General features: G+C 42.7%; 1 protein-coding gene across 1 annotated transcript; it reads right to left on the bottom strand.

Moving 5' to 3' along the window:
- Positions 1-9,095: 9,095 nt before the first annotated feature.
- RPL22 (ribosomal protein L22) lies at positions 9,096-21,357 on the bottom strand. Its single transcript, XM_084651468.1, has 4 exons — positions 21,242-21,357; positions 20,320-20,424; positions 15,522-15,646; positions 9,096-9,309 (listed from the first exon to the last, which is right to left on the bottom strand). The coding sequence occupies exons 1-4, from the start codon at positions 21,299-21,301 to the stop codon at positions 9,165-9,167; spliced, it is 435 nt and encodes a 144-aa protein (XP_084507594.1). The 5' UTR covers positions 21,302-21,357; the 3' UTR covers positions 9,096-9,164.
- Positions 21,358-21,823: the final 466 nt, after the last annotated feature.

A 21,823-nucleotide genomic window follows, 5' to 3' on the forward strand; every position in this document is an offset into this window, starting at 1 on the left:
GGGAGCGGCTGCTCCGCGCGAAGATGGCTGCGGCGGCCCTGGGTGGGTTTTTTTTTTTTTTTTTTTAAGAAGCAATTTCCCTCCCCCTCCCTCCCCCTCCCCCGGCCTCTCTCTCTCCTCCCGCCCCCGCTCCAGCCCCAACCCCTCCAGCCTGCAGCGACACCCCCCCGCCATTACACATGCCCAGATTGTGACGTCCAGTCTGGTTACCCCGGCAACCGCATCCCATCGTTGGGTTTTTTTGGCACCAGTCCCGAGCCGGGGTGCCGGGGGGGGGCCAGGCTGGGCGCTCCCTGCGGAGAAGGGGCAGGGGGCGGAGGAAAGGCAGCAGACAGAGCGGGCTCTGCAAGGGCGGCTTTGGGGGGAGCTGCTGCCCCCACGTCGTAGGGACAGTCCTGCTAGTCGGGGCTTTGTCTTCCATAGGCACCTATTACCCCCCCCACACCTGTCCCCGTGTTTCACACTTGCTCTCTGGTCACCCTATGCTGCCTCCCCACCTTGCCCAACCTGGGCACGGCCCGGCCGGGAGGTCTCCTTTGGCATGGGGCAAGGCTGGCAGGGAAGGGGGCAAGCCACGCTCCTGCGCCCCACCGAGAACAGTCTCTCCAGGCGCTAACGGCTCAGCCCCCCCAGCACTCGGATGCAGAGAAAGGTCAGGGACATGGCCCACAGGGGACCTGCTGCCTAGGAGCCTGAGGGCCAGCACCAGCCCTTGAGCCCTTCTTGTCTCCCACCCAAGGCCCTGGGGCAACATATTGCCCAGGCAGCCAGCTGCTCAGTTTCCTTTAACTAACAAGTTGACAGGCAAGGCAGCCTGGAAGTGAAGGGCCCACTGCTGGATTCCTCCTGGCCAGAGACCCTGCCTGGTGGAGCCCATTAATGCCAACCTGGCCCAAAGGAAAGGAGACAAAGAGGCTACTGACCTTAAATACCATCCCTCAGTGCTCTCAAGGCATTATCCTGGAAAGCTGTGTGTGTGTGTGGGGGGGGGGGGGGTTAAATCTATTAGCCCCCGTTGAAAACAAAAGATGATAGCCAGGAAAGTCCGAGCAGGAGAGCCCAGCCTCTAACATTGTTGATAGCCAGGAAAGTCCGAGCAGGAGAGCCCAGCCTCTAACATTGTTGATAGCCAGGAAAGTCCGAGCAGGAGAGCCCAGCCTCTAACATTAAGAGCTTTATAAACAGCATCTGCATTTCTGAATAATTCGCCCAAAGCTCGTACTTTATGGGGACTCTCAGGGTGGTACTAGTAATAACTTCACTGAAGAGCTGGCCGCAGCCAAACTCGCAAGCCCTTGTGCTACTGCCTAGTTTTCGAAAAGTGCCTTGAAGAAGCAATGGTGGCCGCAGCGCAGTACATCTCTCTTATCCCACCAACCCCATGACAAAAGCATTCTTTAATAGGGCTGTAAGTCAGCACATGCAGAATTGCACTAATCTTTTGTTCCTGTTTTTTACATTGAGAGGACACAGCAACTCAACCACCAAATCCAGTGAGAGAAAGTTGAAGGAAGCTTATTTAAAAAGAGAGCATTCTGTTGAAATGACTCCCATGCCCTATTTATTAAGGGGACTGGGCATACCCAATTACTTGCCTTTAAATGGTATTTTTATTGTTCCTTTCTTCTGAAAATACTAAACACATCATAGTCGAGGTTTAAAAATGCAAGTCACTGAACCCCTCCACATGACTATTTAGTGAGAAAGAACTTTGAGGCAAGGATGTCTAGCTTATCTCTTGGCTCTAGAACACCTTTGGTTGTTGGGACCAAAGCATCATTGAGAAGGGAATGTGCCTGGGTGGTTATACACAATAGTTTTTACGCTGCAAGAACCCTGGATTCAGATTCCCAGTTGACACAAATCAGACCTTGCCCCCCCCCCCCCTTTCTAATCCTAAATTTGCATTCCCCACACCACTACTGCTCAAGCTAAGGCTAAAACTAGAAGACCAGGGATGATGCAGACCAGAACTGACAGCCAAATTTGGAGGAAGTTTGCAGATTGCCTACTAATATGGATGGCTGTAACCTGGTGCCATTTTCAGACACCCCAAGAACTAAGGAAAGGGTCTGCTGAGATGGACAGACTAATGCTAAACCAAAGCAATCCCTGAGCCCTGCTAGAAAGTTTACACCACATATGTTCTTCCACACCATTGCATTGTGGATGCGCTTTTAACTATCAACACAGAGTGTTTTAACAGCATAAGCCCTGCCCCCGCAAAAAAAAAAATGTTCTTTAATTTTTATTTATTTATTTATTGGCTGAGTTCAAGCTTCCTGCAAAAACAGCAATTCAGGTTAACAGTTTGGGAATTGTTCTGGTTAAATAAAATGGGGAGAAAGCATTAATTAGATCTATTCAAACCCCATACATTTAGGGCATGAAGATTACTTGGTGTTTTGTCCTGGGTCAGTGCTAAAAAGAGTGACTGAAATTAGTGAGTCACCTGCATTACCTTCAGGATAGGTGCTGCAATGTGCTGCAAGTGAAGAGCTGGAAAAGCTTCAGCTGGTGCAGAGTTCAGCAACTCTGCTCCTAAGGAGATGGTCAAACATTGCACCTGTGCGCCATGACATGCCCTCCATTTCTGTTCAGTTCAGGTCTGCAGGTGAAGGTGTCAGTCACAAGATTTAAAGGCTTGTCTACATTAGAAAAGATGCACCAGTTTAACTAGATACATTTTAAATCAGTTTAGTTAGGTTCATGCCATTTTATAGACAAGCCCTAATTCTCAAGACTGTTAGGACTGCCGGTTGCTATGCTGATGGTTCCTGAACTTCATTGTCCTAGACTACAAGCAGGACAATCACAGTTGAGCATCCTCACCTGTGAAACTCTTCTCTGCCATCTCAACAAAGCCCAGCTTTTGCAAGTTTCAGGGCCCATTACATAGCATATTTGTTTCTGCATAACATAATTCCAACACGTCTCCGTGGAATTCAGTGTATCTGCTAGAACACTGAGCATTGAATAAGCCATATCACCCACATTGGGTTTGACGGTGACCGGATAATGTGCTACAGAAATACACTTCCTCCACGGATCTCAAAGTACTTTACGAAATATTCATTAAGCTTCACAACACACCTGCAAGGTAAGTAATTTTTTTATTGGTGAAGAAATGAGTCTACATGCAACTTGCACCAGTTTAACTAAAGTATTTTTAAATCAATTTAGTTAAACCAGTACAAACCTATTAACAGGAAATGCGTTCACAACTGGCTTATATCAATTTAGGTAAATTTAGTAATTTACCAGTTTTAGTTAAACCACTGCAAGTTCAGGGTGTAGACCAACCCTAAGTAATTTACCCATCGTCACATAGCAACTCCATGTAAGACACGGAAATAAAGCTGAAGAATCCCATCTCCAGTTCCTCACTAGAGGAGATGAAATTGTCTACCCAAAGTCAGAGGCTCCTATTAAATAACAGTACTCATCTGAATGTTACACAAATACCAGATTTTTACAGGTTAGAGGTTGATACATTTCCCCATAAATACCCACAAATTTCTTTATCTAGGTGTGCCAGGGAAACTGGGAGTGAGAAAGGACTATCCATTCATCACAAGTCATCTTGACTAAAACCCACTCTTATGCAAACAGTGTTTATGTTAATTAGCACTGTAATGATACTTTTTTTAATCCAAAAGGTGTTACTACATAAGTTTAGCATGGTTCTTCTTTAATTTGCAAGTATACAGAAAAGAAATAGTATCAACATTTTAAAACTCTCCCCTGTCAAGTAACTTTGGGTTTCAAGTGAATAGCCCTACTAAAAATTGTTTCTATGGGTGCGGTTTTCTGTTGATTAATAATAAAGAGAAAGATTAAATATGGGGTAAAGTTCTCTCAATGCATTAGCATTGTCTGTCATTTGGAACAAATATATTTGAAGAACTAAAGCCTGGAAGAATACATATGAGCTCAGCAGTTAAACATTCTGAGACTCCAAGTACAAGATCACATCAAGTTAGCTTATTCAGGAAGATGCTTGCCGGCAAAAATGTAACTGTTCTGGTGTCATACTTGCTGGGAATGAAACTCAAGTTCTACCTATTTTCTATGCTTCAAGACCAATAACCCTGGAAACACTGGTTATCACAATCATTTTGCTACTAGATTTATACAGACCTTGCTATAACATGGTCCTAGGCTATAGCATAGATGGTCACATTAACAAAATGTTACCAGGTCCCTTGATTTGACTGTAAGCGTAGCAGTCAGGCCTTCAGTAAGCCAGGACAGATGGCATGCCATGACCAAGTGCTCATCTGGTTACAGCCTCCATTTTAACACTGTTTGCACCCTCACCACTGTTACAAACTGGTTTGTACTCATGCTGTAGACTAAGTTACTGGATGGATGGAGTCTAGTGTCAACGTTTGAGGATTCAGAGAACACTGTACATGAACACGGATGTGGGGGGGGGGGAAATCACACTGATGCAAGAACTGTAATCATGATTACATGTGGGACAGACAAAATTGTCCATGATCACTGCAAGTTGTTGATCCTTGCTTTGCACTGTTCATGTTTTTCACATCAGGTGTTGATGCATCTTGCTTTAAAGTGGTTAATGGCAACATGCCAAATCTGCTGCCACCCTGTTGTGGGCTATTGCTTCCTAATTACTGAAATTGACCTGATAGGCTTTCAAGTTTGATGTCAGTGTATCTTCATACCATTTGTACTGACCACCATGAGAGCAGGGGCCTTGTTTTAACTGACAATAAAACACAGCCATGGGTATTCTCAAGTCTACCATAAGAAGCTGGCCAGACCAACACAGCTCAGCTATTATGAGCACGCTTTGAATGCTGGTAATGATAAAGGATTTCAGTATTAGGCATTTTGTCCTGCCATTTGCCCTTGCAAACAGATTGAAAACAGCAAGTATGGAACTGACAAGTTTTCTGCTATGGCGGCAATGTGTTTATTTATTTATAAATAACCATACAGAACCGTTGTTAGCACAACTGACCAACCGACATTTAGCTTAGTGCTTGTTTTGATGCCTCTCCCTATCATTCCATTGGCACTGTGACAACATTCCAAATGCAGAGCTAATCTTGGCTACGCAATGGGTAATCTCATCTTCTGAGACAGCACTCTAGGTAACAACTTCTCTATGGACCTGAGAAGAGCAGTGCTGACTTTAACTGGATGGGCGTGCTCATACCCTGGCGCAGGTTGGTACTTATTTTCTTTAGATGAGCTGTAAAACCAAAGCAATTAACTGCACAACCAAAGTGATCAATTATAAACTGAATGTCCTCAAAGAGTGAGCAACCAGTGCATAGTCATCAGCAAATAAAAGCCCCTTAAATAAGTAAATCTGCCACTTTTGTGCAAGCACAGAAACATTGTTTAATCTGCAACTTCCCATTGGTAGGGAACTAAATAAATACTGTGTCAGTGTTATGAACATGAACATAACTGAAAAATGGATGGAAAAGAGCGTGGAAGCTCTGTTCACTGCCATTAGTGACCAGAAAATGGTTTGATATCTCGCCATTTTCCACCACTCGTCATCATCCCATCCAGGAAGAAGGATCACATGGCACAACAAACTATGGAGGGCATCCAAAGATGAAAAACCACAAAGTTTCCCTCAGTCCCTTGCAATTTACAAAATCAGAAGCATTGGGTAAGCCAACAACCACCATATGAAGGGCTGCGGCAGTTTTGCTCCAGGCATTTTTCCTGGAGCTGATGAGCTGCATCTCTACAGTGCCCCTATCCAAACTGAAAGCCAGGAAAGATGGTTTCCACAAAACAAGCGTTAATTCTTTTCAATATGACCCGTGCAAGGATTTTTCTAGCAACAGAAAGTAGGGAAATGCACAATGATCATAAACATAAGATGGATGGGTAGGAAAAACTGATAAAGGTGACTAACATATTGGCATTCTTATAATCCTGTGACACTGACTGTTCCCAGATAATACAGAAGAGCCCTGAAAAATGCCTTGCAATATGGTAGCCATCCTGCTTACAAGATCTCTGCTTGGAACGGCATCTGATCCGGGTGCTTTCCCTTGTGACATCTACTTGACTGTTATGGTCTCATATAAGGTAGGAGCTAGTGCAAGCTCTTTTAACGGGTATTGTCCAAGAGCATTAATTGCTTCCTTAGAGATGTTGGAACGGCAGTTAAGAAGCAAACGAACATTCTGTCCATTGAGCAAATATTTCTTTTTGGTCAGTAAAGACTCAGTTGCCATTCAGCGTGCATAGTACAGAGACCAGCAAAAAGAGTATTAAGGGTCTTTTTGGTCTGTTGACAGTTGTAACTCGGCTACCTTCTTTTCCCACCACTGGTTTTTCATTTGCCAAAGTTTGATCTGTTTTGCTCAATGATATGCAGCCTTCAACTGACAAATCCTTATCTGCTATGTAGGCTCAATGGATACCATGGTATAAGTTCAAGAGCTGACACATTCAGGGTCATTCTCAAACCAATTCTGATGGTTCCTCTTTAATGAAGGTGAAAACTTCAGCAGCTATGTGTTGTACCCCAAAAATGTTTCCAGGCTGTCTCAACATCCACTGAGTCTTCTGTAGCTAAGGGAAGTGCTTCTGCTGGTATTCAGTCAGTTTTCCAAGCTTGAAATATTTATTTTCTTCACTGGCTTGAGTCACTGTTTATGTTGCTTGAAAGCAATATGAAGAGATATTTGACTTCCCACGAGCCTATGATCTGACCAACAGTTGGCACCTATCATGATGCAAATGAGCTTAACATCATGGAGATCTCTTCACCATACAATAATGTAATCATGTCACAGTGTTCTGAACAGGGGTGCATCCTGGTAGTCTTATTTATTGGCCTGCTGAAACACTTACTGGTGATGACTAGGTTGTGCTCAGTGCATTTGGAAAGTAGCAGCAAGCTGCTGCAGCTCACATTAGCAATTCTGTGATGAGCTATCACATTGCCCCATAATGTATAGTTCCAACCAACCCTAGTATTGTAATCACACAGGATGATCAATCTATCATTACAAGGAACTGACCTGATATTATCAAGGGTTTGATGAAGATATGGACAACTATCTGCATAGATAATTCTCAGTGCATATGCGCTAATCACAGAAGCATAACGACCTTTAGCAAAGCTGACACAGAGTAGCGTAAGTTTGTCATTAACACCCTTCAGCAATGACTCAAATTTGTGGGCAGTCGTAAAGCAGATGGCAAACCCCACAGTGTTCATCCTCAGACTTGCCAATTGAATAAAAAGTATAAACTATACCCGCTGCTTCCAGCTGCGACTCACTAACTAGTCTTGTCTCGCCGAGTGCAGCAATATCTATATTGTACCATGCCAATATTCTAGACTATAACAGTTCTATGTTTAGGTCCATTACCTGTCAAGGAGTGTGTGAAGTTTCCAGGTTACAAAATTTTCTACAATGGATTGGGAACCCACACCTGCAGGAACCATGCTGAAAAGCTTAACCAGTCCCGCCATAACTCTACTTAATTTTTCAAAGTTGTCATATGGACAGAGCCCAGACTTAAAGTCATTGCACTAGAAGTACAAGGTTTTTTGGTGCTTTATAAGACTCCCCTCAGGCTTTGACCCTAAGCATTTGTTAAGTCACAGCTGCTTGAAGAATTTTGAAGGGGCTGGCCTACTTCTAGAATGCATGCTGCTATGCAGTAGAGTCAGGTTCCAGGCCTAGGCCAGCAAAGCTCATGTTGCTCATCAGCCCTTCCACCAATTCAGCAGCAACACTGTCTATCTTCAAAGGGACACATGGCCAGCCCAGTACCACCATAAGAATGGCAACTCAGACAGAAGGAAGGGCAGGGAAGAGAAAAACATTTTGTATGGTTTAATGCTTCAACTTCACAAAGCTTTAGAGACTAACTCTCAACATCACTCCAAGATAACAGTTTTAATTTAAATTACAGCAATGGGGGGGATAGGGGTGGGGAAGGAAGATGAGCCATGCCACACCACAAAAGTCAAGTCTCGGTTTGAAATGAGGGAACTGCACAGGCAACAGATTCTCTGAAATATTCTAGCAGAGTCAAAACTGGCTGGAAAACCCACTTCCTACAGATGTTTAAGATCCCCCATGCATTCATAGTGTCAGTCCTTCACCCTCTCTGCTCTCAGCCTGAAAAACTCCCCACTCCAGCAGAGGGCAGAATACTTTGGGCAGTTAAGACTTAGGTTGCAGTAGGTATTTAATGTATTGTTGTAAAATGTTCTCTGGAGGCTGTATTAAGGACACTGCCCAAATAAAGTAGGGTGAGATTTATCTTCTCTATCATCCACAATGATTCCACCACCACTCTTTTACTACTGCAGCCCAGGAAGGGGAAAAGAACTTTATAGTTCCTTTGTCAATAGATATTTAATGAATTTTAAAGTCATGTATCTCGATATTTCATTTTTTTTTTTATTTTTTTTTTTTTAAGTCTGACAGCATAAAAGGGCAGTTATTGGGTTAAATTTTCAAAGCCAAATAGGGTATTTAGCCACAGAACTCCACTCAGATTAAGAGGAGTTGTGGCAAAATCTTTGTCAGCGTTGAAAATCTCAACCCCCTATAACTAAAAAAATTATGCCATAGCTAAGGACCTTATTAAAACAAAGCAAGGCCAGTGAGTTACATGAACACCGGAGAATATTAGGCCTAGGCTTTACTTACCTTAAAAGTGTTGTATCACGGGATAAATCCTGATCCCAGCGATGATCTTTTCCAGACCGCTTACCAAACTTCAGTGTAGAATATTTTAATCAAGCTATAAAGCCTCTGAAAAGAGACCATTAAGTATTGCTGTACTTGGAGCATCACTATAATGAAGAGGAAATCTCAATTCTCCAATAAAAGGAGAAAACTTAATATCCCCTTCATGAGGAACCTCAGATTTTCTGAACAAATTCTCTGAATTAAGAGTAATGAGAGAAAATTTCTGATAGTGGGGGTTGAACATTATTTATAATGTAAACTGTAAACCTTATCTATGAAGTAGATCGATATGAAGAAGTAGGCTTTAGAGTGATCCCTATGTAATCTGAACAACTGGAAGAGCGGCCGATATCTAGAGTTTGGAAAACACAAAAAATGTTAACATTTTTTCCCCACATTTTATTGAAGGAAATTTAATGTACAAAATATTTCCAGATCCACATGCATTTAATCCTCCTCTTCCTCCTCTTCTTCATCCTGGTTAATCTGGAAGTATCGCAATTCATAGCTTTCCTTGCTATTGGCAACTACACGCAGCCAGTCACGCAAGTTGTTTTTCTTCAGATATTTCTTAGTGAGGTACTTCAGATATCTGTGGAAAGAAGGCAGCCAATAATTGAACTGAAGACTCTATAAAAATTACTCGTTCTACATTACATGCTCTTAAAATCTTGTGTGCTATTTAATTGAATTTCCCTACCTTGCATTATTTAATAGTGGCTTTCATTTTCACCTCTGATAACAAAAAACAGGAGTTTGTCTTAACATTTTCCTCACGCTTTATAAGAAAATGATGATAAGATTGGCTGTAATGATGTAGATTGTAACGTGCCATTTTACTTTTTCAGAAACAAAGAAAATGTGTAGGTTGAAAGTGTTTTTGCATTTTCACGTCTGCAACGTTTGCCTAATAGCAGCATTTAATATTGTCTTTTCTGAAGACACTCCCCTGTGGGACCCTACCACTAACTCACCTTAAAAGGACAAATTGTCTCTTCCATTAATGTTTTGACAAGCAGTTTTAAAAACAATTTTTCTTAAAAGAAAAACTGTCACCTTTGTGAGAAATTACATTCCTGCAAGGCAAGCCAAAAAGCATGATATTACTGCAGAAGTATTGTATTACTTGTATTACTCACAACAGTGACTGAGAAAGTAAAGCAATTCACTATGAGAGGATGGCCAAGTTACACAATGTCACAGCCCCAAACCAGTAAACACAAAACACGTTTTAGAAGAGGGCACCTACAAGACAAAGAATGCTCTCTCAATACAAAAGGAAAGCACATTTAACCTTCCATTCCACCCAAGCTTAGACACCATGAGCCAACTTCTATAGGCCTTACTTTAGCAAAACTCCCTTTGGAATCACTGAAGTAAAAACAGCAGAATGACATGCATTAAAACCAGAGGATTCTGAGAATGAGACGCTATGAATCACAGAATCAATCTTGTGTAACAGAGGTATGCCACACAATGCAGAAAGGCTAGCCATTCTCTTCCTCTCTCAAAACCAAACCAAGAAACAACAAGAGAAAAAAAGATTAAGTTAAATTTCTGTGGTATCAAATAAAGTTTAACCAGAGAAGCTGTAAAACCTCTCAGAGAGAAATGGACCAACTGACATTTTTCAATTCTTTACTAAGTCATTATTGCAGTAGTGCTCAGAACGTGCTAGGTTCTGTGCTGACATGCAGGAGACTCTCCCTGCCTTGAAGACCATACAATCTTAAAAGGACAACACAAAAGGGTAGGCGAAAGGTAGGCAACATATATGCAAAATAATCAGGGGATGTGTACGAACACATTTTATATATAAAAACATGGAACTAAGTCTCAAGCTTCCCCTCAGCCTAGTCCCTGCTAATTTTGGAAGAGTAAAAACATTTATAGCTTTTAAGTGGGTCTAGAAAAATGAGTCTTTAGGATCTGATTGAGAAAAGGGTGGAGGTTGGGCAAATAGGATGAAAGGGCGTTCCAGGTACAAGGCATAAAGATGACAAAAGACACAACAGGAGGGTATCAAAGCTAGCATTGTTGGCAGATGGGGACAAAAGGAACTAGAAAGTAGACAAGGTCAATGGTGTAGGTAGGGACTGCTCAGTGTAAGGCCTCGAAGAGACAACTATTGTATGAAAGATACACTGGAAGATGTTTAACTGCTAAAAGTCAATGATTTTAAGTACTTTGCTGACCAACAGATAAGACATTTAAATGTATTTCTAATGTATTGGTAGTTTATACATTTTCCCCCCAAAGATGTTTTTTCATAATTTAGACTTCTTTGAATGATTAATATTGTGTCATTACTAGACTATCCTTTAAAAGGAAGGAATTCATTTAATTTATTTTCCACTTCAATATTCAAAAAATTCTCTCAGCAGCCTAATCAGCTATTTAGAAAATTAGCCCCAAACAAATGAGGTATCAGTTTCTATTTCAGAGTGTGCATATGTCTTCATTTAAATATTAGTACCAAATACTAAATGTAATCATGATAAATGTAAATTGGTCATCTGTTAATCACTAATTTCTGAAGACTTCATATGAAGTTTAAAATTTTAGCACCTACACAAGTAATGAGAATACTAAGAAAACCATGTTTCGGAGGGAATTAAAATCTGCACATAGATGTTACTAAATAAATTCAACTTCAGGCTTTTTAAAAAAACTATTTAAAAATTCACAAGTACCTACTGTACCCTGATATGAACTGACTAGTGTGTCAACCAGAGAAAATCAAGGACCAAAGCATCAGTAGGATTAAAAAAGGTTAATACACAAACCATCCACTACAGAGGGTATATAATAACTTAAATAAATGCAACATAAAATCTACTAAATTAAAATTTTCAACAACTGGTAACAGAAAGGAGGATACTGTTGATACACAGCAAGTGATCAAAGTGCATTTAAAGGTCACTTTTGCATGGAATTTTATTAAAAATTGGACCTATGCACCCTTTTTGCTTGTTGTTTCTTCTGCTTTTATTTTAGCCATAGAAATATCAATTATCTGAATTCTGGCCTTCCCAGTTCATTCTGGAGGGTCTATCAGATAACTCAATATGTATATAATGACAGGTTTCAGAGTAACAGCCGTGTTAGTCTGTATTCGCAAAAAGAAAAGGAGGACTTGTGGCACTTTAGAGACTAACCAATTTATTTGAGCATAAGCTCAAATAAATAAATAAAGCTGTAGCTCACGAAAGCTTATGCTCAAATAAATTGGTTAGTCTCTAAGGTGCCACAAGTACTCCTTTTCTTTTTATGTATATAATGCACACCTACTCAACTAACTGAAAGGGTGAGCAAGGTGAACCTGGAACAAATGCTTCCTTTCACCAAAACGTTATTCACTCATGTTAACCAGGCATTAAAAAGAGACTTAAAATAGTAACTAAAAATCAGTTCTTCAATTGTTCAACTTTCACTGTCTGGAGTTATGTGATATCAAGACTTCATTGGTTCTCCAGGTTTCAGAAAAGCTTCCAAGGCAGACAAGACTTGAACTTCTAATGTAAAAAGAAAGCAGAAAAAAAAACACCTTTAAGACACCTTTCAGACCCTCTCAAGGCATCACTGAGAAGCCGAAAGGTGTCACTCTTAAGGTGTGAAATGGCTGTCAACTGGGCAGAGTATTTGCATTTTATGTTAAATGGAGGATTGCTGAGATTTCCAAAGCTAGCCTATTATGTCAGTAAAAGGCATAACCCAGCAATTAAATTATAGCAGGTTACCAACAGAAATGTATCCACCAAATATTTCTTGTAACTCTTATGTCCTACCATGTACCAAAGGATTTTACTTCAAACATCTGCAAATTGTTTTAAGTGTCAAGAACTTAAATTGGTCATAAACAACCTCTTTGAAAAATAGTTTACTTATCAAAATGAAGAGGTAGCCGACCAGCCTTGACATGGCAATGGGTCACCTAATTCATAGGGACAGACTGAACTAAATACTCTAAACAGGAAAGTAATAACTTGTCATATATATTTCTACCTACTGGCACTTAAGTTTGTATTAAGTGCAATCTTAGCTCCGCTGATGAGAATGGTAAAACTCCTACTGACTTCAACAGAACAAAGATGTTACTCATTGTATTGAGTTATCTGATAGACCCTCCAGAACGAACTGGGAAGGCCAGAATTCAGATAATTGATATTTCTATGGCTAAAATAAAAGCAGAAGAAGAAACAAGCAAAAAGGGTGCATAGGTCCAATTTTTAATAAAATTCCATGCAAAAGTGACCTTTAAATGCACTTTGATCACTTGCTGTGTATCAACAGTATCCTCCTTTCTGTTACCAGTTGTTGAAAATTTTAAATTAGTAGATTTTATGTTGCATGTATTTAAGTTATTATATACCCTCTGTAGTGGATGGTTTGTGTATTAACCTTTTTTAATCCTACTGATGCTTTGGTCCTTGCTGCTCTGGCATTGCTTTGGTCCTTGCTGCTCTGGCATGCAGCGTGCTGTGCTCCACCTAGTTACCACACCCCACTCCAAATGTGGTTGTATTTCAGTTGGTCTGTATGGACAATTAAGCACTTTCCGCTCCATTGGGATGAAAGGCCCTGTAGAAATGTAAATACTACTGCTCCGATATATTGGTTACTAGCATTTTTGAAAGCTACCATGTCTGTTTCTGCATAATCCAGCAGAAATTTAACACTGTCAAAACACTTACATGCTTAATCTAGATCTGACGATTAAAGTTGTCCAGTGATTCAGGTTGTTTGTGAATTTCTACTGTATCCTTTTCAAATGTGGTTATGGCCAAAAAATCATTTGAAAGGTATGTCCTACTTTTAACCTCACCTATTTTATACAATTTACAAGTCAAAACAAGATTGTACATCCAAGCAACTAAATGGAACCAAGTTCAGCTGGGTCCTGATGTTAGTTCCTTGCTTCCAGGAATGCTGCTGTTACATTCTAGAAGGATGGTAACTGATGCAGGATTTGAGGAGACAGAAGAGGAGCATATTAGAATGGTTCCAGTCAGCGTATTTTTAGACATGCCTGCTTTGTTATATATGCAATCAGAGGTTTCAATCAATTTAATAAAATTACCAAAAACATGTTGTGGGAAGCGTAACAATGCTCACTTTGTAAAATGGTATCTCCATGTTAAATAGAGATAACTGATTGCATTGCTGCATAATGTAATTATTGTTTTGTCTCTAATATTACATGGCAAAGATTTATAAACCTGTTAACTTCCTAAATAAAAAAGAAATAGTTCCACTGAATAATTAAAATGTATGTCTCCCAGTAATTTTTGGCCTTTACCTGCTTTTTTTTAAAATAATTTTTAGGGGACAGTATAAAGGTGGGGTGGGAGGCTGAAGTCTGGTAGGATGACCAGGAAATGGAAGATTATATAGTAGTGGGAATCATCTGGATTGTTTTAATTTCTAGCCTTATTTTGAGATATTTTAGGAGGTTGTAGAACTGTTGTATAAAAAAAAGTTTTTTGTTAGGCGTCAGCTGCACACCACTGAAATATCTTCCACCGTAAAACTCTAACGAAGGTTTTTGTTTAGGAACACAAATACAGTCACTATGCATAACCACACGTGCAGTTCACCAGTGGAGCTGAAAGCCATTTCCCAAATCCTCTCCAAGACAGACCTGTCTTGACTTGTTTTCAACTTGTAGTAATGAGACGTAAGATTGTCTAATGCATTAATATTTAATGGCAGAGATTCTGAGGACCCAGAGGATCAGAGTTAGGCATAAAAAAGAAAGCATTAGGAAAGAAGTGTTATGAATGTGATGCTTGTCAATTAGGAAAGTGACCTGTCTCTTGGTGACACACTCGAGTTCTAAACAAAGTGAGAGAGAACTCTCCTAGTGGTATAACTGTTCAAATTGTCATCATCGGTGTCTTTTAAATTGTCACTCTAAAAGACCAAACCATGGTCTTCCTACAGTAAATTTAGCAAAAGGTACAGAACAACAATCGTGAACTGTGAAGTCCTCATAGGGAGTCAGAAGGGACCATCATGATCATCTCATCTGACCTCCTCCACATTGCAGGCCACAGAACATCACCCACCCACTTCTGTAATAGACCCCTAACCTCTGGCTGAGTTACTGAAGTCCTCACATCATAATTTAAAGATTTAAAGTTACATGGAATCCACCAATTACACTAGTTTAAACCTGCAAGTGACCCTGTGCCCTATGCTGCAGAAAAAGGCAAAAAACCACCAGGGTCTCTGCCAATGTGACCTGAGGGAAAATTCCTTCCTGACCCCAAATATGGCTATCAGTTAGACCCTGAGCGTATGGGCAAGACCCAGCAGCCAGACACCTGGGAAAGAATTCTCTGTAGTAACTCAGAGCCTTTTCAATGTAGTATCCATTGGAGATATCTGCTGCTAGTAGTAGATCCTCTAATCTACTGAAGCCTATTCACTTATCTACAGAATAGGTATAGCATAGACAGCAGCCACAAACACGTTCTCACTACCCTCTTCGCTAACACAAGTCAAGGCTGACCTAGAGGGCAGGAAGTTCAAACTCCATAGACCCTTAGCTGAGACTGCCAAAAGGGGGCCAAACAGCATCAATGGTGACTGATGTTTGTTGTACCAACATCAGTACATTAGAATCTGGACTGTGACATCATAAATACCACTGAAATCTGATGGCTGTTGTCATTACCAACCTGAGATTGATTGGAACTAGCCTTCCAGAGAGAAAAGCTTTGTATCCCACTCCTTAACCCCTTTAGCTAGACATTCCCTTTACATTATTCCAATAAATTTACACTGCCTCCTCTCCCTTACCTCTTGGAAAATGGCACCTCTGAAGTTACAGTAATTTTGCTCTTGCTTCTCTCAATGGTCACCACACCTCCACCCAGATTACCAGCTTTTCCATTCACTTTGATTCGTTCCTGCAAGAACTGCTCCTGCAAAATAAGGGTAAGATTTGTTAGTCAGAGTTATAGCCATAAAGTCTCTCTGCCTCGAATGGCAAAATGTCTCCACTAACTTCCTAGCATCCAAAACATAAGATTGAAGAGCACTTTCCCCCAATTTACTTTAACCAAAAGCCAGACAAGTTTTAAAGTGACTTCCTCACACATCAAACATTGAAAGCAAATGATTACTATATTCCTCCCAAAGACTTAGACCCGGAACCTACAAAGATTAATATGATTAGTCCTACTGGCCTAAATGGGACTACCCAGGTACCTAATATTAAGCATATGCACAAATCATTGCAGAATCACGGTTATAGTGAGCAACACCCATCAGGCCTTTGATGCTTGGACGTATTCACCAGTCTTAGGTATTCATCTTTCTGGATATCTGACAAAAATAAGGTTATAAGGATTCAAGTTCCTACAAAGGTTTAAACCACAATAAAGAGGAAACTTAATGGCCACCTTTATAAAACTTACTTTCCTAATTTCACATCTCACATTTAGTGATAAAGAGCATACAAAAAGGATTCTAAAAGATTGTAGTGATATAAGAATCCTACCAAAGTGTCTCATACACATTTCAGCTAGCCCATTTCCCTTTGAAATCCCATAAACCACTATGCAGCCATCAAAGAAAATATAGCAGTGGCCATCTTCTCTGCAAAGTATATCCAGTTGGAGGCTCCACAACCAATAACAAAATAGTGATCACGAAGAAACTAGAAGGTGTCTAAGTTATAAATTTGAAATTCTAGTATTTTACCAGGATGTCAAAGTTATAAAAAATCTGAAGTCTGATGACCTTCGGTATTCTATTATAATCCTAATGGGACGATCAGATCAGCTCGCTGAATCAACAACAGACACCTACATTTCTGATAAGGACTTCAATAAATTAAAAAGGCACTGAGCTGCACTCGAACGGCACTGTTCCACCCAATCACCTCCATCACCTTGTATCATTTTATTTTTGATCTATGAAATGGGTATAGTATAAAAAAGTGTTTAAACTCGAAGTCTTAAATAAAGTTACATAGTAATCATTGGACAATACACCATGAATAAAAAATATTTACACATTCAGAACTACATTTTATAAAAAAAAAATACAGGGCTGTTGAAAAAGTTCCCAGTACTTCCAAGAAATGTCAGTGTTACAAACAATTCTAGTATTTCCCACAATGATCCTGATCAGCAGGCATTAAATTAGCAAACCAATAGAAAATATAGTTGATCAAAGTCAGAACTATATGGCCTAGTTTCTAAAGCCACTTGTTGGTTTAGGATTAATGACTGCATTTGTAGCGAGCCCACAGAATACAGGACATTTCAGTTATTTATATGAAGGTAATTCAAAGAAAGTAGACAATTCAGTTCAAGAATATTCCAACACAACACTAGAAACTGCCCTCCACAGACCTGAGAAGCCACAACATAACTCAGTAGCCAGAAACGTCTGTTGTAAAGAGTTAGGCCTGGTCTACACTACAGAGTTAAGTCGACGTAAGGCAGTTTACATCAACCTAACTCTGTAAGCATATACACTAAAATGTAGCTCCCAGCAATGTAACTTGCCACAACACTAACTTAATAACTCCATCTCCGCAAGAGGTATAGTGCTTAAGTCGTGTCGGCGTAGACCAGTGGTTCTCAACCTATATACCATTGTGGGCTGCATCCAATACTACCTGTATGGCCCTGAGGATATCACATGGTCCGCAACTGTGTGCTGACTGGGCCACAGGTTGAGAACCACTGGTGTAGACACTGTGTTGCTTACATCAACTGTTGCTGCCTTTCAGAAATTGTCCCGCAATGCCCCAGGCTGGCAGTTAAATTGGTGCAAGTGCTCCTGGATGTGCACCACCGACACAAGGAGCATAGCATAAACGTGTAAAACCAATTCAATTACTGCGGTGGCTGTACATCGACATAACACAGGGCATGTCTACACATACAGGTCTGCAGTACCACCACTGCAGCACCTCTGGTGAAGACACTATGCCGACGGGAAAGAGCTCTCCTGTCAGTATAATAAAACCACCTCAACGTGTGGCAGAAGCTATGTCAATGGGAGAAGTGCTCCCAATGACATAAGCGCCAGTGTGGACAGCGCTATATCGGTGTAATTTATGTCGTTTGCGGGGGAGGTTTGTTTGAGCAATATAAGTTCTGCCAACATAAGCTTTAGTGTAGACATAGTCTTAGGTTGATTTAAATTTGCAGTGCAGAACAGCTATCCAAGAGAGATCCCGATCAACACAACAGAGAATTTATGTTAAGTAAATCCACTTTAAAATTTGTTTTTTTTATCCCAGAAGGATGCTAGTACTGTTTGAACATGCTTTCCCTGGCTACATATAGCAACCCAACAGTGCTAAAACTATTCTACAAACTTACATTAGGCAAAACTAGTGCAACGAACAGCCCAAACTTTCAACTTCAGCATAGAACCTATGCTTTTTACAGAAGGTTGCAATGGTTGGTTATAATACCTGGGAGAGAGTCTTTAGTCCTGACCACCTGAAGCCTCCAAAGCACTGGCCTCCCAGCTGCACAAAGGTTCAGTTGTCCTAATTTCATTACACAATGTTTGCTTCACATCCGGAAGTAAGCCTAAAGCCCTTGTTCCCAGCATTATGGGATAAGCGAGTCACATGCCCCAGAAAACACAGTACAACCAAAGGTGTACTTTGTGCTATGCATGGACTTGCCTGTTGTGTGGACACAGTAAACCACTTCAAGAGAACCAGACAGACAATTTATGCTATTAATGTCACCACAATTTTCAGAATAGCAGCTGTGTTAGTCTGTATTCACAAAAAGAAAAGGAGTACTTGTGGCACCTTAGAGACCAACAAATTTATTTGAGCATAAGCTTTCGTGAGCTACAGCTCACTTCATTGGATGCATTCAGCAGTAGCTACTGCTACTCTGAAACCTGTCATTATGCAAGGCACTGAATTTGGCCGTATGGAGTGGAAATCTACCAACTTCATAAAAAAACTTGTAGAGATACAGACAGACATCATCTTCCTTTTCAAATGCAAACAGATGGACATCGTACCAAAAGGACTGAAGGTAAAAAATCTATTACAATCTACATACCTCACAGACTATGCTGACAGCTTGTGCCACACAGTCCACTGAATGCATCCGATGAAGCGAGCTGTAGCTCACGAAAGCTTATGCTCAAATAAATTTGTTGGTCTCTAAGGTGCCACAAGTACTCCTTTTCTTGTCACCACAATGGTCTTCTCACTTAAGGTCAAATTCTGCACTGACTTCACATCATTCATGTCCTCATCTATCATCACTGACTTAAGTTATTACAACAGGTGCAAACTGGAACAAATATGAACCCTACATGTAGAATCACAAGAAATCCTGCCATATTTAACTGGAGTCTCACACTTCATGCATCAGTTATTGTTCGGCCATGACCACACCAGCAAAATACTAATAGTTTCCCTTCAGTCAAGGCTGAACAAAATGTGTGTATATGGCTTCCAATGTCAAATGTGACAGGACTGCTAATATAGACAGAGTATTAGACTTCATCTTGACTAAATAAAATGGTCAAATGTAAATCAATCTAAGACAGCATGTATTAGCTAAGCATAAATGAAGCTCAACCTTTTCACCCTAGTGTATATGTAGAGCAACACCTTGTAGCTTGATTTAGCTGGCCCTGTTCTACCCTAGGGTAAACGTGACAATTTTTCAGACAAAACAAAGCCTAAGAGACAATCTAAATGCCTATGGAACTTCTAAAAGTTTTGCCGTAAAACACTAGTCTAACAAAAGGTTTTGTCATACACTCAGGCTTGGACTATGCTACCCAGGGAACATACAATTAGTGTGATTTAAAGCCAGCATGGAAAGGGTTTGCCTTACTATTCCAGAAGAGCAGCCAGGGTCTGAAAGGTGCTAGAAGCAAATATGGTTCCTTTCATGAGAATCATGCATTAACTTTGCAAAGTTCCACTTAGCTGCCAGCCCAAGGTGAGTGAAATCAAAATTTACCAATTCTCAATGCCAAGCACTAACCAGTGCCCACCCTTTTAACAACATCTCATCTACAGTAAGATTTTTAGATAAATCCCAACATTGCTTCTCTATTGGTAATAGTCACAGTAGAAACCCTGCTGTAGATCAGCTTCTATAGCCACCTGCCTTTGAATGCCATACAATGAAACCCTGCTCAAAGCAGATCTGTACAGGAGCCTTCACAACACAAGGTTTCCCACCACAGCACTGCATTGCGAGAAACTTTTTGCCAAACCTAGCATAGGTAAGGCTTTAAAGGTGGTGATACTGTTGCCACTAACTGCAGCTTGAGGGGGAGGAGACAACTGGAAAGAGAGAAGGAAAGTTCCCAACAGGGTGGGAAACAGGCTCAGGAAATAGAGGTTTATAGTTAGCAGTGGCTATGACCAAGCAGGCCAACAACACCGATGTACACCTTTGGGGATATGAGAGAATGTTAGAGAGTGATGCACGGAAGGGAAGAACAAGTCAGTGGATTTTTGCTATAATAAATATATTTTCATAATCATTGCATTTAGCTACCAAATGATTCCTTTGCTGGACCCCCTAGCGGCAAACGCCATTACAGTTAAAGCCACGCTGACGGTAGAGCATTTAAAACTTACGAAGTTGGCTGCGTCCATGATTCCATCTTCGACGGGATGGGTGCAGTCCAGAGTAAATTTTAGGACCTGCTTCTTTTTTTTGCCACCTTTCGTCGCAGGCTTCTTCTGCGAAGTCAGAAAGAAATGAAGTGAGACGGGTTGCGCATGCCAAGATGAAGGAATAGCTCAGTGGTTTGAGCATGGGCCTGCTAAACCCAGGGTTGTGAGTTCAATCCTTGAGGGGGCCATTTAGGGATCTGGGGCAAAAATTGGGGATTGGCCCTGCTTTGAGCAGGGGGTTGGACTAGAGGACCTGCTGAGGTCCCTTCCCACCCTGATAGTCTATGACTCTATGAACCTTCGGCCGGGGCACGAGCCGCAGCGGCCTGTCGTAGCGGCAGGGAGGGCGACAGGAGGGCAGAGCTCGTTCGCCGCGCTGCCAGGCCCCGGAGACACTGGCACCCCCCGGACGGGACGCGCCGTGTCCCCGGCCAGATTTCTCAGGGCCACGCAGCCAGGGCAGGGGGACAGGACCGCGCGGCGCCCGGCTCCGACGGCTGCCCCAAGCCCCCCAGCCTCGGGAGCCAGCCCGGCGCCTCCGTGCGGCCGCGAGGCGGGGGCCGCCGGGGAGCTCCCGGCCTGCAGCGCCCAGAGCCCGGGGGAGGGGGCGGCGCCGCAGGAGGCGCCGGGACGCGGGGGGGCTCCTAGGCCGGCCAGGCCGCGGCGGGAAAGAGGCCCCCGGCGCGGCCCCCCGGGCCCTCAGGAAGCGGCGGCGGGAGCAGGAGGGCTCGCGGCCTCCCCCGGCACCCGCCCCGCAGCGCGCGCCCGGCCGGCCCCGCGGCCACCCCCGCGCCAGGGGAGCCGAGCGGCCGGGGCTCGGAGCCCGCCGGGGCTCGGAGCCCGCGGGGAGGCCGGCCCGGGCCCGGCGTGGCTGGACACTCACCACAGGCGCCATGGCGGCTGCAACGAGAGGAGCAGAAAGGGAGGGCGGCGCGACGCGCATGCGCCAAATCACCCGTGTGCATCTGGCGCATGTGCCGACTACACCCCCCGCGTGCGTCTCGCGCAAACGCGCATGTGCCACCCGCCCACCCCACCCCCGAAGCACGCAGAGCGCAGGCCATGCCGGCCAAGCACTGAGCGAAGAGATTTCCCCCGACCGCCACCCCTTAGCCATCTGCATCTCTGGGATCGATTAGCGCTACCTGTGCAGGGACTGGGATCCGGGCCCGTCCCCTGCCTCTCAGGCGGTGGGGGATCTGGCAGGGGGCGGGGCCTGGCAGGGGGGGGGATCGGGGGGGAGCAAGGGCTGGGGGGGGGATCTGGGAAGGGAGCAGGGGCCTGGCTGGGGGGGGGGGGATCTGGGAAGGGAGCAGGGGCCTGGCTGGGGGGGGATCTGGGAAGGGAGCAGGGGCCTGGCGGGGGGGGGTGTCGAGGAAGGAAGCAGGGCCCTGGCGGGGGGGGGGATCTGGGAAGGGAGCAGGGGCCTGGCTGGGGGGGGTGGATCTGGGAAGGGAGCAGGGGC

This window comes from Lepidochelys olivacea (genome assembly GCF_965140295.1).
Source record: "Lepidochelys olivacea isolate rLepOli2 genome assembly, chromosome: 18".
Taxonomy (NCBI): domain Eukaryota; kingdom Metazoa; phylum Chordata; order Testudines; family Cheloniidae; genus Lepidochelys; species Lepidochelys olivacea.

Excerpts from the sequence above, each read along its gene's own strand:
- RPL22 (XM_084651468.1), bottom strand. The coding sequence starts at position 21,301 with ATGCGCGTCGCGCCGCCCTCCCTTTCTGCTCCTCTCGTTGCAGCCGCC. Across the intron at positions 20,425-21,241 it reads CAGCCGCCATGGCGCCTGTG|AAGAAGCCTGCGACGAAAGG; the intron begins GTGAGTGTCCAG and ends CTGACTTCGCAG. Across the intron at positions 9,310-15,521 it reads GAGGTGCCATTTTCCAAGAG|ATATCTGAAGTACCTCACTA; the intron begins GTAAGGGAGAGG and ends TTCTTTCCACAG.